This window comes from Poromitra crassiceps, assembly GCF_964638095.1.
Source record: "Poromitra crassiceps genome assembly, chromosome: 6".
Classification (NCBI taxonomy): Eukaryota; Metazoa; Chordata; class Actinopteri; order Beryciformes; family Melamphaidae; genus Poromitra; species Poromitra crassiceps.
In genome coordinates this window covers 32489986-32507875 of record NC_139627.1, presented here as the reverse complement: position 1 = coordinate 32507875, position 17890 = coordinate 32489986, and the positions used below count along the sequence as shown (strand labels likewise).

Here is a 17890-nt window from a genome sequence, read left to right as displayed (position 1 = left end):
CACAAAGATACGGAAGATCAACACTCCATCTTACTTCCTTGACAGCTACATCCACATTTTTCTTCTCGCCAATTCTCAACGGGTTCCTTGTTTTGCTCGTTTTTACTTTAAACTTTAAATGGCAATTTTTTTTACATTTGTTGTTGTCTGCACAGCCCACCACACAACAGCTTTTAGCTATGTTTAATTCAAGGTAAATGATGCTGGTGTATGGCAGGGAATGGAGAGCTTTCCCCCATGATAGGCGTCACCTATTTCATGCAGTGTCTCTATGGTTCTATGCTTCAAGTTATCTGTGCTTGTATGAGTTTGGACAGCCATGGATGTAGACTGCAACTTGACTGGTTGGCAAAGGCAATATACAACCGCAAGGCAGTTATTTCTAGTATAGAATTAAAATAACAAAATAATAAGTACGGTACTTTGAGTGTGATGTGTTTATTGGGCTAACGTTACAACACTCCCGATTTACATGGGAGTCTCTCGATTTTTAACCGTTTCTCCCGCTGTGCGCTTGACAACTTCTCCCGCTAATCTCCCAATTTGTAGGATATGTGTCATGTTACCTGGCAACCCACAGCCAGAGACAGTGACGAGTGACGCACGGTGCATCACTGCACTCGCTTAAGCTCTGGTGAGGGCCACCATATTGTGGCGGAATGAGGCGCACACCGAGGCAGATCCTTTGGCTTATCAAACTCTTTATTAACGAACGGACAGACACACATGAAGGCAGGCACGCCAACACCTCGCTAGCTTCTCCTACCTAGCCTAGCTCTCCCCAGCACCTCTGCTCTCTTCCAGCTTCACACAGCTCTCTCCCAAGTCTCCACCCACTGGCCCTATGCTCCCTTCACTTGCCACTCCAAAACCCCAAATCCCACATGCACAGAACATCATAACAGACAGATACAGTTAGACATACACCCTACTAGCTATCCCATAATACTCCACCTTTCCCCGCGCTACACTGCCCCCCCCTTTTTAAACCATTTGCCCCCAAATGACACCCCCAAAACAACCCTACATCAACCCCAATAAGCCATTCAACATTTTTCATTTTAAACCGAACATTTCCCCTTCCCCGCACCGCACTCAACACAGCGACGGCAGTAGTCCTCCACGTCTCCCTGGTGTTGGCTCCAATAGAAAAGTGCACGAACATGGGGAAGCATCTTCTCAGCCCCCAGATGACCCTGACCGCTGCGGATCCTGTGCGCCCATCGTAACACTAACCCCCGCAGGTAGCTAGGCACCACCGTCTGGAACCCCCTTTTCGTTTGCCCCCCTTTCTTCTCCAAAATCCCATCTTCACACAGACGCAGGTCCTCAAACACATGCCACAGTCCCTTTGTGGCACCGGAACACCGGTGAATCTCCTCCACAGGGGGTCGGCGTCCGGCCGCCACCCACGCGTACACCGGACCGATATCCGCATCCTCCATCTGTCTGTGTTTCCACTCACCCACGTCGACATCCATGATGGTGATGTCATCGTCCTCCAGGTCCACATCTGAACAGTCTGAATAGTCCCCCTCATCTTCCTCCACCCCTTGCACTCGCTCGTCCTCCCGTCCCCCTCCCCCAGGGGGCGGCGAGCTCAGGTCAGCGGTGGGAACACAAATGGACGGCATCTCACTCTCCACCCCGGACCTCCGCACAGCACCAGCGGGGGGTGTGGAGCAGTTTGACTGGGCCGGCTCTTCCGACATTTGCACCGCTGGTACCTCAGGAAACACAATCGCCCCGACCTGAAGAACCGGCTCTTCCCTCTGGTGGCTCACCTCCTCCCCAGGCTGTGTGTCTCCTCCGTTCCCCACAGTCTCAGTGCACTCTCTGGCCAAGTGCTGAGGCGAACGGCATGTCCAACAGAGCCTCACCCTTCCTCCAGGCGGACCTCCCTCCGTTCGCACTGTCCTTTGATCTCGGAAAGCGTCGGGGCACACCCTGGCCAAATGTCCACATGTCCCGCACGTCCAGCAGACACCTGGACGCGCCCAAAGTCTCTGCTCCCTGGGTCTGGTCCCTCTCCTGGAACCGTAGTGGCACCCTCTCGCTAAGTGACCCACTCTCCCACAAGTCCAACAAGCTGTCCGTGCTGGCTCCGGCCGCTGCTCACCGTGCAGAGTGGCCTCTTTTATTAGCTGCATCAACTTCTCTGCCCAGGCAGGCGTAGCCTCCAACAGCTGTCTGATCCCCTTCAACACACAGGCTTCCATCTTCCCCAAGTTGGCAGACCACCAGCTGTGCTCCGGAGTTATCGTCAACTCCCGGCGTGCTCCGTCACGAGCCATTCCCATGTGGTCGTCCATGGCAGCTAGCTAGAAACGGCTAACTGCTAACGCTAAGTCGAGCCTGATTTTTAAGCCAAAACGATCCCACTTCTGACACCAATGTGGCGGAATGAGGCGCACACCGAGGCAGATCCTTTGGCTTATCAAACTCTTTATTAACGAACGGACAGACACACATGAAGGCAGGCACGCCAACACCTCGCTAGCTTCTCCTACCTAGCCTAGCTCTCCCCAGCACCTCTGCTCTCTTCCAGCTTCACACAGCTCTCTCCCAAGTCTCCACCCACTGGCCCTATGCTCCCTTCACTTGCCACTCCAAAACCCCAAATCCCACATGCACAGAACATCATAACAGACAGATACAGTTAGACATACACCCTACTAGCTATCCCATAATACTCCACCTTTCCCCGCGCTACCATATGCATACAGTCAAAGGTCTCAGCTCGCTTTCCCACTGAGAATGGATGAAACACATCCCAAGAAGAAGAAATACATGTCCAAATTTCAGTCCACTTGGTGTGAGATTTTCCCATTTCTAACTGCTAGTCACATCAGCAAACACCATGCGTTTTACAAGTTATGTCAGGCCGAATTAAGTGTAGAACAACTATGACAAACACAAACAAGCTGTGGAAGCACAGAGGGGAACTGCTAACATCTTCACGTTCCTCATGAGTGGTGTGTCGGAGGCTGAGCAAGTCAACAAGGCAGAGGTGAAGATGGCCATGCTAGTCCCCAAGAAGATTTCTTTTTCATTTTTTGTGATGTAAATTTTAGATGCTGACTTTTGATCACATCTTTTATATATTTTGTATTTGTATTTTATTTAAGACTAATTAAGAATAATTTACATCCTTGTATTTATTAAATTATTTTGTGGTGTAGGGTTATATGGGTGGGGGGATGTTGAGGGTAGCCCATTCAGCGATAGCCCAGAAAATCTCCCTCTTTTTCACTGCCCAAAGTTGGCACGTATGACAAAGCTATCTCTCTCTCTTCGCGTACATGCATGGAAATGATTCACTGGTGTCGCAGTGTTGTTGTCGAGGTTGAAACCGTTGAACAGTTAGGCTTATACAATACATGCTGTAGGCTACAGTGCCAGAAACAGGTTATGATAATGAAAAGTAAAACAAGGTGTGAAAATGTATCAGAGATCGTGAGAAATACGGGAGAATTGTGACCCCTGGGAGGAAACCAGGAGAGGGAAATTAAGTCCCCCCCATTCCCTCCCTCCCCCCTTTCCACATCTCTTCTTCCTTCCTGTCCGTACACCAGTCACTCCAGGGGGTCCTGGGGGGCCCTCAGCGTTTTGACAGACCTCTGATCTGGCAGAGAAAGACTCAATCTCACTGAAACAACACACACTCAACACACAAACACACACACACACACACGTGCGCACATGCACACACCGCCTCAAATACTGCTTTCTCCCCTGTCTCTATTTGACATGTCATCTCACTGCTCCTCTCTCCATGTCTCTTTCTTGGTCGAATATGCAGCAGCCTGCTCGCCAGAATAAAATGTTGCCATTCTACGTTTCCAACCAGGGATACGTAACGTAAATCGCATTTCTGAACTAAAATATGCCGCATATCACGTTTTTAGATACGGTACCTCATAGAGTCTGCTATTGAAGTAGTGCGACGGCCAGTAAGGGTGTTGTGGTCGTGGTGCATGGAGGGCGCAAACACTTGCCTTTCACCCCGGAGGGTCACAGCATTTCCAAAGTCTACGGCCCCTATCGTTGCATCAGCCTATGAACTGTGCTGAGCGCCCAGCGCAGCGCAGATCAGTGGGCGTGGACCAGCCCACTCGATATCTTGGTGTCGGCGCTACACGCAGCCTTAAGCATTACAACCACGCCTTTTAAGCGTAAAATTATGCACAGTCTGCTCATTGGGGAAGTGCAGTAAACAAGTCACAAGCTTGCCTTTTAAGCTCCAATTCCACGGAGCAATCCAGTAAAGCCAGAGACAAGCCAAGCGCTCTGCTCCCCCCCTCCCTTCATCCCGTCTGTCTGTCTCCATATATAGGCTATTATTCCATATTATTATGCTTCTCAAACCAATCTAACTGCATCAGCAGAGGAGAAGCTGTGCGTGGAATATCCGCGGCGCACTGAATAAGGCCTGGTTTTCAAAAGCGCAAAGCGCCAGGGGGGAAGATATCGTTAGGCCAGTATTTAAGGCCGAAACGCCCATTCTGGCCTATTCTGGCACTGCGCCACGCCTGTTTGGCCTAAAGCGCATTTCGGGGCGTAAAGCCATGTTGCTATCTTCCCGAGGCAGGCGCAAGGCATGTTTTTTTGCGTTTAAGGCCAGTTTTTGCATCTAAGGCCTGTGGGAGAATAGGGCCCTACATGTTGTGTGTGTGTGTGTGTGTGTGTGTGTGTGTGTGTGTGTGTGTGTGTGTGTGTGTGTGTGTGTGTGTGTGTGTGTGTGTGTGTTTAAAGTGCATACTTTAAAATGTATGCACTTCTGCTGAATACGATGCTGCTGGATACTGTTCCTGAATGTTGTTTTTTTCTAGCGTAAAATGGTTATTGTTTGTATATGGTGTGCTGCTGCACTGTCTTTGTCTTTTTGTCTGAGTGAACCAAGACAAATTCCTATCAACTATGTTGACATGGCAATAAATTGATTGAATCTTGAATCTTGAGATAGGGTTCAGGTTGAAAAATACTGAAATTCTGCTTTAACTAAATCAGCCACAGTGCTGTGTAATGAGTGCACTAACATTATACCTGATAGCTAAATTAAATTATAAATCAACATAAAAAGCTATTTGCAGCACATTTTTAACCTGACGTTAATTGTATTGAAATAACAGACTCAGAGCTGACCAGCGTGCACTTGCTGCCTATATTCAGCTGCGATGCAAAACAGCTGTCAGAAAGCATGTAAGATGGTTATGTAACGTTAGCACAGGGTTACCAAGTTTGGGTACCTGGCTGGAGTGAGATGTTTATGGCATGGCTCATGTGTACACACACTTAAGCACGTGTATGTGTACGTGACTCAATTCACCATCAGACTTTACAAAAAGTATGCGGATTGAGCTTACACATGTGGCGGGAGCACACATACAAAGGAAGAGGTTTATATGACATGCAGCATATGACATGCAGCATACTGTCAGTTGTCCTTATGGATGCATATCCCCTACTCCCCCTTTTCTCCTAGTATGACAATTAAAAAGTTAATTGCATTAATTGAAGCTCAACCCGTGTCTACAAGACTCAAGGGTTTTGGCGCATTGAATGACACAACAACCAACATGATAGAGGATGCTGTTTTATTTGTCTTTATTGTTGCATATTGGGAGCGCCGAGCGGCGTTCAAAACTGCGTTACAAAGGTGTTCTTATAAGGGCAGCGTGCATGCATCCACGCGTGTGCGTGCGCACACACACACACACACACACACACACACACACACACACAGACACACACACACACACACACACACACACACACACACACACACACACACACACACGGGAGCAGATGCTTGCCAGCACAGAGAAACCAGGGTAGTTCTCCCAGAGGACAGTATACTATTCATAGCTGTGTAAATAAACTCATTAGAATACTAGGAGTCCACCTCCCAATGACTGATTTGGATTGGCAGTGAGGTTTGGAGTGTGTGTGTGTGTGTGTGTGTGTGTGTGTGTGTGTGTGTGTGTGCGTGTGCGTGTGCGTGTCTGTGTGTGCATACGTGCGTGCGTGCGTGCGTGGTGTTTCTCTGGGACATGGAAAACATCATCCCAGGTCAAGCTACCTCTAGGGAATTCTGGGTGTAACATGGAGCAGGGAATACTCCAGTGACTATAAAAAGTGTTCGCCCGGCTTGACTTCTGCGTGCTACAAAATTTGCAAATTAGTTCAACGTCAAAATGGAGTGGGGATTTAAGAAAGTTATGAAAGCATAACATCTCCTTGAAGCCTTATCTCTCAAGTGACTCAAACTGCACTTTGCAAGTATCTTTAGTTATGAATGTGATGTGATGCAGTAGTAGCACACTTGGGAAATGTATCGTCTTCTCACTTCCACTTGGGATTTCAGACTAGTCGACTAAAATGCAGTAGTGGTGAATGGCCTAACTTCCCCTCACCACCTGTGTGTGTTTTAAAATGCAGTAGTGGTGAATGGCCTAACTTCCCCTCACCACCTGTGTGTGTGTTTTGGTCACTCCCAGGCCGGCCAACCTGTTGCTGGACAGGAGCAGCTCGGAGGTGCCCTCGTTGGGGACGGTGGGCGACTGGATGGACGGGATGAGGACTCTGCCCTGTAAGGAGGCTTTCTCTGGGGTCAGCTACAGCTCCTGTGACACCCTGGCCAAGACCTCTGCAGAGTAAGACACACACACATGCACGTGCGCGCACACACACACACACACACACACACACACACACACACACACACACCTCACATTCTGTTTCTCTCCACGGATCAGTCTGGACTTCCACCCGCCCACAGTGATTTCCTGAAATTAGAATATGGGGCCAATAAGGGACCTGCACCATAGTTGACACAATAACCGTCCAATCAGATACGGTGTCGGCAAACCGGAAATGCATCTCCTGAAGCAACGAGTATAAGTAACGTTAACGTTAGTAGAGTAAACACAACCATAAGAGCAGTTATTGCAGAAATAGACTCAATAACAACAATTAAGCAAGAACAAGAGTATGCACCAGCGGAGTTTCTTATTGGAAAATACCTTTTTGCCGTTCTTCCGGCTGGATTTGGATTGGATTTGCAGATGCTGATTGGCTGAAGGAGTTGTCTGTCAAGGCAAGTACTCCCAAAGTCCAGACTGATACATAGAGCCAAATAGGATGTGAGTTCACATGATCGTTAGGATAGGATAGTTTTAACAGGCTAGTAATATTGATGATATAGCTGGAACAGCCAAATAGTTTTCCACAGCACTTGTATCGTTCTGGGAACAGTTTCAAGTGACGAGTCTTCACTCACTCCAGATGCTGTTTCACATTCACATGAACTACCAAAGCATGGTAGCTCATGATGCCTTTTGAAACGCTGTGCAAAGGTTACTCCCCTTCATAAAGGAGGAGATCCTTTGGATGTTAACAATTATAGACCAATTTCTATTATTTGCAGTACTGCAAAAATATTTGAGAAGTTAAATTTTAATCAATTATCACAGTATATTAATGCTCAAAATATTTTATCACCATTTCAGTCTGGTTTTCGTTCAAATTTTTCTACTACTACTGCCCTTGTAAAATTTACTTATGATGTAGTTTCTTCCCTAGATAAAGGTCATTTTACAGGGGCAATATTTATTGATTTAACTAAGGCTTTTGATTTCGTTGATCATTATCTTCTTCTGGATAAGCTTCATAGTACAGTATTGGTATTTCCCAACAGGCTTTATTTTGGTTTAATTCTTACCTTCATAATCGTCGTCAGTGTCTTTTCCTTAACCATAATCAATCTGATTTTTTACTTGTTGATAAGGGGGTCCCTCAAGGATCTATTTTAGGACCTTTACTTTTTTCCATTTTCATTAATGATCTTCCAAAAATGTGTTCCAATTGTTTTGTTCAGTTATATGCATATGATACAGTTATATTATATATATATAGTTATATATATTATATAGTTATTATATATATTATACATCTGATTCAGATATAACCAAAATTCAAAATTCTCTGCAAATGGAATTTTCTTTTGTTCAAAAATGGTTTTCAAATAACAATCTTGTACTTAACAAACATAAATCTTGTAGTATGTTGTTTGGCACTAGCCATAGTCTTAATCATGCTGTATCTTCTCAATTAGCCATTCACTTTACTGATGGGTCTCCACTTACTAATGTCGACAAATTTAAATACTTGGGACTTTGGATTGATTCAGAATTTTCTTTTAGGCCTCATATTGATTTCATTAGAAATAAAATAAATGCTAGTCTTAGAATTCTATATCAATCATCTCATTGTTTTACTCTCAAAGTGAGAAAACGTATTGTTCAACAGCTTTTATTTCCCATTATTGATTATGGGGATATAATTTATCAGAATATCTGCAGCCTTTAAATGTAGTTTTTAATAATATTTGTAGATTTGTTCTGAGGTGTCCTTACCGCACACATCATTGCTTCATGTATGATTCACTTAACTGGCAACCACTTCACTCTAGGAGACATTTTCATTGGTTACTCTTTGTTTTCAAATGCATTCACTTTAACTATCCTTCATACCTAAAACAGCTTTTAGTTCCATTTAGATCATCTTATTCACTTAGGCATACTCAACAACCATTTTTATTGTCCCTAAAATCTCTAAACAAATTGGGAGACGAGCTTTTAAATTCAAAGCACCATCAGACTGGAATAATTTGCCTGACTCATTTAGATCAATTACTTATTTTCTTATCTTCAAGACTTCATTGTTTGTTTTTCTTAAATCGAGTTGTTCTTGTTTTTGATTGTCTGTTATTCTATGTCTAGTATATGTCTATATAATATAGTCTATACTTAACTATGTGGGAAAGCCTTGTTTGTATTGATGTCTGTATAGATTAATTGATGCTTGGGATGGTGGGAGAGCATTTATGTGTGTATTTGTTAATTGTTTCGTTGAATGTTACCTTTGTTTTGTATTCCTGAAATGTTTCATGTATTGTGTTCGAGGACCCTCTCGTAAACGAGATGCTGCATCTCAAGGGGCTTATCCTACGACAAAATAAAAATGTCTATATATATATATTTAGATCATGTATGAAGACTAACCTATTCTACCACAACCACAGTTGTTGCTCTACCCAGTGCCTGAGAAAAAGAGCAAGCATACGGGTCATGTACTTCTATTGTAACTTATAGACCGTTTCCACGGAATTGTGTGAGGCTGTAGTTTACAGTGATTTTACAATGGCTTGCCATGGACACCTCTTACGGTCACATTCCACTGAGTCCGTGTTCGGTCCGTTTGCGCTGCGGTACGGCTTCGGAGCCGATACGTTTCCACTCTAATCATTGTGTCAACTCTCACCTATTCCGCTGCGTTGCGTGTCTACTCCGTCCCAGCTCCGACGATCCGGAGCTCTCCGAAAAAGATACGCAAGGCTTCTATTTTTCACGGATGTCGGAGCAAAGCTGCAGCAAGTTGGGCGGAGCCAGGCATGGAGTCAACAGGGCAGAGGTGTTTACAGCATTCAATATCAAGCCAGAGGACAAACATGTATGAGGAAAAGTGAATAATTGATGTGGAAAACCACAAAATATGAAAAAAAAAAAAAACGACACGACACATCCTTTTTACAAGGACAACACCAAGCAAGTCCACCCCTCCTCTACTTCGCCAGTTGGGAACAATGATCTTCTGCCTGTTTGTTGTTGTATTTATCCCACATACAAATTGTCTGGCGCAATTTCACCGCGAGAACTTGTCGGTCTCGTCACTCTAGCTGTCTGGCGGAGCGGAGCCGTGACGTGCTCTGCACGCAGCCGGTTAGTGTTGGCCACAGAGCATGGAGCAAAACCGGAGCACAGCCGCAACGCAACGCAAATGCAACCAGTGCGATTCCCCAGTGAAGGGCAGTTTACACCAAAGAGCCGCGACGAGATGAAACCGTCGCAGGGAAAGTTGCAGCACTGTAAACCGACCCGTCTCATCTTGACTCCAGCCGGCTGATGCGTTGCCAGCGATTCAGCTTGTCAAGTCGCAGGGGCTGTTTTGAGTATGTCACCTTTGTCAACAGGCAAAGTCAGCTGGCCCACGTGGGGTAGCGGCAGTCGTTATTATGGATACGCAGCATTCAAGCGCCAGGATTGGACACGTAGGCACCCATGCAGACTGTTTGTTCTGACGAGTAGCACACCAAGGGCCCTATCTTCCCAACGGCGGTAATTTTGTGTTAGCGCCCGTTTTGCGTTGGAATAGCGCCGCGCAAAGCCCTAATTGTGGGCGTGTCGGCCCGCTGTGCTTCACGTCATCTCGGCGCACATCTATGTTTATGCCCAAAAGCATTGTGGAGGTGTGGTCATGCCGATAAAACCACAGCATCATGTCAGCAGCTTCCTCCTCACTGCGAGGGACTAAAGTGAGAGAGAGAAAGAGGGAGAGTGAAAATAATAGCCTAGATGGGGAGAGAGAGAGACAGAGAGAGAGAGATGTGAGGCTGTCGTGCATAGAAATCAAATAACATGCTCATGCCCACCTGTGAGTCACCTGTGTATTATTGCCATTTCACACGCTGGAAAAGGGCTGCTGCCCAAACATCTGTATGGACGTATGCTTATCCCTTTCCGGGCTCTCTTCTCCTGCATCTCCGCTGCGGGGCTATACTGCATGCGTAATTTGCAGCGTACTGAGAGCCGTGATGAGTGATGCTGCTCTATTTGAAGTTGAATTTCGTTCCACCAGCACACATTTTATTAATCAGCCATTTTCTATTCGTTTCTATTAATATATATACATCGAATCCCACCAATTTAGTCCGTAATTTTCCCCTTGGCGCACATAAAGACACATGCTTCCGTCACTGTCTGCTTGATGGCGAGAGGGACTTCAGCTGTTAGCTACTCGTGACAAAACCAGACATCGAATTTTCAACAGGTAACTTTTGCAGTAGCTAGGCCTATAGGTTACTGGCTATTACGAGGTGAGGCAGTATGCCCCGTGTCTCTCTCTCTCTCCCCCCAACGAGGGAAGTGGAGAGGGCTATAATTGAGGTGCTATTAAACGTATAATGGTTGGAAAAGATCAACATTTGCTTTTTATTTTCTCCTACCCTCTCCTACCTAAAGTAATCTAATGTTACACCACAGACTTGTATGGTCGGGAATTATGTAGCCTAATAAAACCAGACAAACAAATTCTAATTTTTAAATCAAGATGTGTTTTTTCTGCAATGTAGGCTATAGTTGAAAATCAATGTGGCATTCTGAGGAGGGAAGAGTGTCTGCGTGCGCGAAGTGTTGGAGAGAGAGAGAGACATCCATGCCATGCGTATGTATCCAAGCAAGGATTTCCTGCACTGCACGGAGAATACTGTGTGCGCTCAGGCATACACATGGCGTAGTGGGGTTGTTTGCGCTAAGACCAGCTATTTGCTGGCGTTAAAATTGAGAGCACCCAAGGCCCCTTTTTCTAACACATTGCGCTGGAACGTCTATTTTGGAACGGGCAACGCCCAAACCTCTCTTTGCGGTCGGAACATACTGACGGTATCTTCCCCACAGCGCTAAATGACACTTGCACGAGACAGATGATAGGCTAGAGGCCCACGGACACGCCTGGGCCACGCCTACACCTGTGTCTGCGCTTAGACCCCAGCGCAAAACTGGACGGTGGAGGCAGACGATAGCTTAAGATGCAGAGAAGATAGCAATAAGAGGCGCGCAAATGGCAGCGCAAACGATAGCGCCGTACGAAGATACTGTAGGGCCCCAAGTGTTTTCACCTCGCGTCCATCTGATGGTGGGTGGACGTGGATGTGTCATGTTAAAACGCTACCATTTACTATCCCCTACAAATACTCCAGCTGCAAAAAAGCCGTGGCAGTAAGGAAGTAAAAGAGCGGGAGTGACAGTCGGTGCTATGGAAACGGTCCGCCGTCTCATCTAGTCGATGGTTTTAGATGGTTCCATCTCAGCCCGTTGCAAGCAGTTGCAAGTTTCAACTCGTCTCATTGCGGATCTTTGGTGTAAACTGCCCTTCAGCCGTTGTAAACTCACTGTAAACCATGGCCTCTTGGGGCTTTTTTTTTTTACTGATAGCAGTTATGTTATAAAAGCACAAATAAACACACACATACCTCCAAACCATGGAGATATAAGCTCCAAACAGCTTGCAAAATGCTCTGTGAAGGTGCCGCACTTCCTTGTTTTAGTCCACGCTGACTCTGCTGTGCTGAGCTGATCCCTCTGAGAACATCTTAGCATCTTAACTACATGTAAGATGCTAAGCATCTTAGCTTAGCATCTTAACATCTTAGCCCAGCCAATAGCGATGCTATTTAGCGATGCTATTGGCTGGGCTGCTCCAAAATGAGCGATGTTATTGGCTGGGTGCCACACGCCCCCATGTGGGACTCTGAACATGCCCATGCCCAGAAGAGTCCCGACCAGCCAAAACAATGTTAAAGCACGAAAATACAAGCTGGGGGCAGCGTCACTCCACATAAACACACTGCCACACTATTATATGGACCAGAAGTGATGGTTTTGACGGGAAACTTTTGTATAAGTCTATATAATGTTTTTTTTTTATTAAATTGTTGCCTAATATACTTTTAATTTGTGCTCAGGGGATGTTGGGGGTGGGGAGGGTAGAGTCCGTAGTAGTGGGGGCTTTCGGGCCTTGGTGATGAGAGTGATGGCAGTTGGGAAGAAGCTGTTCTGGTCTTGACTGACAGACATCATATTTGTAATACTGTATATACCAGCCTCGTAATTTACATAGCTTGTAGAGGAACTAGAATTAGAGGGAAAAAGGTGAACTATGTACGCTCAGCATCACTACATTTATCATATTCCCATGTTTGTGGTTTTTGTTAAATGGGAAACATCATGTATGCTGTTGTCATCTCTCTGGAGTCATTCTTCAAGTTTTGTGTCAACATCTGCTAATAAGATGACTGCCTTCAAACTTTTTTAACACAGTGCAAAAAGAGACCGGACCATATAGTTCACCCAAGTGCAAGGGTAAGCATTGTCTTTGCTAGTTTCTAGCACTCAAACCTTTTTTTTCCTTTTAATTACCACTGGGTCAGTACATCAAAGGATGTGCTTCAGTGACCCAGTGAAAATTAGAAGAAGGAAATTGAGATGCTGAGTGCTAGAAACTGGCAAAGATAACGCTTGCCCTTGCAATGGGCACACGATATGGCAAATACATGTCTCTTTCAGATGGAAAATCATTGGTTGACTATGTATTCAATGGTTATTGCTTCTTTCCACAGTTTGCTGACACTGGTACAGTAGGTGTCACTGGCAGGTAGAGATGTGGTGTTTGGCTCAATGGAAGTCCATAGAGATTTGGTGTTTGGCTCAATGGAAGTCCATTGTGAGGAAGTCCATTGTGACACATGGCCATTGTGTGGAACTTGAACCTGCGACCCCTCTGTTACATGACTTTCTCTCACCACTAGGGCCACTGCCTCATTACGTCCCATGTATTCATGTCAACAGTTTCTTACAGAGCCCCACAGGATGGCCAAACAGGCATTTAAAGACTCTCTCTCTCTCCCTCTCTCTCTCTCTCTCTCTCTGTCTCTCTCTCTCTCTGTGTCTATGTCTCTGTCTCAGCTGTTACTAAAGGTGACAAGATGAGACACAGCGACTAGGTTTATGCACACAATATTCCACTATTATTCGGAAAATGACAATATTCTGAATTTGATAAGGGTCATGCAATTGAGCTCCACAACCGCATTTGCGTCCCAATGCACAGTATAAGAAACCAGGCTTTAAAGCCTTTTAAATAACGATGATTATTATAACTACGAAAACAGTGCAGCAGTAGTGGTTAAATAACAGGTGAACTGTGATGACCACTCAGGGATTATTAAAGCAAAGAAGCACCACAAAACCAGTCATATTTTCAAAGAAAACAATAATTTGTGTTTTTTTACCCATAGAAAACTATTCTCATGTAACTTATGTCAGTTTGCTGCTACTTGCTAAGATGTATTATGAATATATTATAAGATTTATAGCAATTTAATAATATGAGTAAACTGGATGCAACATGATCATGGAGAATTATTGTGTAATTAATTACATTGTGGCACTCGCCCCTCTACTTTGCTTACACACTGATTTATTGGATTTGAAATGTATTGAAATGCCTGAAATGTGAGATACAAAAGCTGTCGGCATGTAATGGCTAAACATGAGCTTTCTGTATATTTTGAGGCTGTTGTAAATGTTCCATTTCTTTGTGAACACTGGAGCAATGTGCTAAGAAAGTTAAACCATCCTGATCATGTGACTTCATTCTGTTTGGTTCTGCGGATCAGTCTGGCCTCCAGCCCGCCCCCCAGCGATTTCCAGAAATGACAAAGTGCACGGGCCAATCAGGGACCAGCCTCATAGTTGACAACATAAGGGACGCCGCTGGCAAAACAATAATGGCGTCTCCCGAAGCAACAATCTGTAACGTTAATGTTAGTAGTGTAAATACAGCCATAAGTGCCGCTATTGCAGAAATTAAAAGACGTTTTTGCCCTTCTTCCCAGTGGATTTGGATTGGATTTTGTGATGCTGATTGGCAGAAGGAGTTGTCTATCAAGGCAATTTTTGTCCTTATTGTTTTGTCATGTGACCTGGTTGTGCTGTGTGTCTTTATTGTTTTGTCATGTTCACTGGTTGTGCTGTGTGTGTCCTTATTGTTTTCTCATGTGCACTGGTTGTGCTGTGTGTGAACTATTGTTGCAAATCAAATTGCCCCTCGGGGATATTTAAGACTATAATCCAATCCAATCCAAGTACTCCGAGTCCCGCCCACTGAACTTGATGTGGATGGATTGTAGTCCACATTTATATGAGATTGTAGTCCAGATTTATATTAGATTGTAATCCAGACTGAGACGTAGAGTGAAACAGAATGTGAGGTCACGTTATCAGGGTTTTACCAGGCTACTAGAAGCTGGTAAAATGTTAAAATACCATGAAAGCAAATACTTTGTGCTAATGTTGGCGGGCCTGGCTGTGTCTCAGTAGAATTGTACTGACAGAGGTCCACATCACACCGGCCTCTTGCCCAGAATGGGAGGCGTCCATGGGGATCACCACTCTCTAACGCCCCCCTCTCCTCTGCAGGCTCCGGATGGTGGGTGGACCAGGGCCTAAGACGCCCTGGGAACTCGAAACTGCCTCCAGAACCACCGACCGACTTTCATTCTCTTGGCTTTTGAAGGGATAGTTTGCAAATGATCTGTGATGGCTCAATAGCTTCCATCTGAAACATCGACCCAAAAATCAAACTTTCAAATGTTGCAAAATATAACCTGTGAATTAGCTACTATCAGATGGTCATGTAGCAACAACGGGTGCATTATATATGGGAGCATTAGACATTACTGGGGATGACAGATATTCTGGAGACTGCATTTGACTGCAAATACCATCATTATTCAATTTTTGTTACTTATTGCATAATATCTTTTGACTTCTTTGTTTTGACTTTCTGTCAAAATATTGATTTTTAATTCAAATTTGCCATTTCCCTTCAGTCTTTCTAATTTGACATCACAATTTGCATGAAGCACTTGGATGGAAACCCAACTACTACAATGAGGGTGATCAATGTTGTGGAACTACACCAAAAGAAAATCCACAACCTAATTTGAATGAACTATCCCTTTAAATTGTAGCAATGACGGTGAAATGTTGTGGCACTACACAATAAGTGGCGCGCTATATAAGGTACCAAAATAAATCCACAACTTATTTTGAGTGAACTATCCCTTTACATTGTAGCATTGAGTGAAAGGTGGTTAGTGGTTCTGGTTCTGGATGGCCAAGATATCTCTACAAGTCTGCTCTTTTGGCTGCCCTTGGCAAACTAAAGCCCCTGCTTGCATCCAAATAATACAAACAACCAGCTTTGAAGTAATGCCACTAAGCACTAAGTAATGCCACTAAACACTTTGTGTACTTTGCCTCAATTTGCGTGCACTGAAAGGACTCGGTGGCTGAGAAAGTGTTTGTCGTAGTCATGCCACTACTCCTTTAACTGTAGGTGCACTGCTTCTACTAATACAATGCCAGAATATGCCATAATACTATACTGTATGTGTTTTCATCTTAACAGGAGGCGAACATGACTTAAAAAAATACTGTATCACCAACAATGCTGTGTGTATGTGTGTGTGTGTGTGTGTGTGTGTGTGTGTGTGTGTGTGTGTGTGTGTGTGTGTGTGTGTGTGCGTGCGTGCGTGTGTGCAAGTACGTGCATGTGTGCATGTGCGTGCGTACGTGTGTATTTCTGCATATCTTGCCACCATATGTTTTAAACATGGCTTTGACCCAATGTTGTAATCATCCAAGCTTACTAACAACAGTGTGTATTTGATACTGTATGTATATGTGTAACAATGCATAACACACCTCAAAATGTGCCTACTCTGCATGGGGGGAAGATGGGTGACTCTACGTTATTTTGAATGATCTTTGCCTAATGAGAATGTGTTGTAGTTGAATGCATGTAACTAATTGCAGTCGTTGACGAGCTGTGTCGAATATTAACTAGTTAATGTGATTATCTAGATCAGTGTTTTGTCCTACACATGTTCCAGGGCTGCTCCCTTTCCCATACTCCTGTCTGCTCCATAGACTGTATACAAATTTGTATGCTTCATAGACTGTCTCCATAGACTGTCTGCTCCCTAGACTGTATACAAATATGTATGCTTCATAGACTGTCTCCATAGCCACCGTGACGTCACCCATCGGTTTGTGGACTCTCGTTTGGAAGCCTTGACTTTGGCATTTTCACCGTTGCCATCATCGGTCACTATTTGACTCTAACTGGGACCATAATTTACCAAATCTATTTTACAAAACAGTTTTTTGAACCAGGCTGTTAACATGTTATTTTGCTACAAAGTTGGGCATTTTAACATGGCGGACTCTATAGCAGCCAGCCTCAAGTGGCCATTCGAGGAACTGCAGTTTTTGCTAGTTCTGTGTTTTTGAGAACCAGAGTGTGGGGCTTGGTCTGCCCCCTCTAAGAAATGCAATTCAATGTGATGCAGAGAGCTGTTTTCTGCAACAGCGGTCCTTGCATGCCATTGTTTGCTCCATTGACAGGGTCATAATAGCAGCCGTCAGTATAGCCCCATAGGCCCCCCTCCGTGTGTGTTAGTGATGGAGAATGTAGGCAACTCCCCACCCACACGCATGCACACACTTCAGTGCTATGGCAGCCCAGCCGCCTTCTGGGAAATGCGGTCCTATGTGATTGACAGTTGAAGGGAAGGGGACGGGAGCAGTGCTGGGAGCGTGTCATTAAATGTCACATGGGTGTCACATCCACCAACGCTAATGCATGCTTTCCATCTCTCTTTTTCTTCCCATCTTTTCCTCTCTCCCTCTCTCTCCCTCACACCAGGGATCTAAAGAAGGTCGGAGTGACTATCGTAGTACCTCAGAAGAAGATCGTGAGCAGCCTCAAAGCCCTCGATTCCCACACCAAGAACGGCCCAGTACCTGTTTAAAATACCAAAACAACACCAAAACAACAACAAAGCCCACCAGAGACCTGTCTGTCTGAACAGACTACGGTTGCTGCTCTCCCTCTGACACATATCCAAACGAAATATGGAGAAACATTGGGAGATGATCCCGAACTAGGGGCCCCGTCCTTTGGCTCATGGAAAGACGATGTTGAGCGAAACAGGACTACAAAGAGCTCAGCGCAGACCTACCAGCTAGTTCACTGGTTGTCTCTCCAGCCCTCCATCCCTCCACACCAAGCTGGAGATGCCTTAAGACAAACCCTCACCCCGGGCAAGGCGGGGTGCGGAGACAGTGGACACGGGTACGAACGAACTGGGACTGGAGTGAGACACGGGGCGGGGCATGGACAAACCTCAGTGCCAGAGCTTCCC

The 17890-nt window shown here is 45.1% G+C and overlaps 1 protein-coding gene across 1 annotated transcript in view; it reads left to right on the top strand.

The window, feature by feature from the left end:
- The window catches only part of epha3 (eph receptor A3), a gene marked incomplete at both ends in the record, with an annotated part of 207816 nt that extends 190319 nt beyond the window's left edge, over nucleotides 1–17497 (top strand). The window contains 2 exons of the mRNA XM_083638195.1: nucleotides 6501–6656; nucleotides 17392–17497. Coding sequence (XP_083494321.1) covers nucleotides 6501–6656; nucleotides 17392–17497 — 262 coding nt within the window. The remainder of the gene's footprint in view (nucleotides 1–6500; nucleotides 6657–17391) is intronic.
- Between the last annotated feature and the right edge of the window lie 393 nt (nucleotides 17498–17890).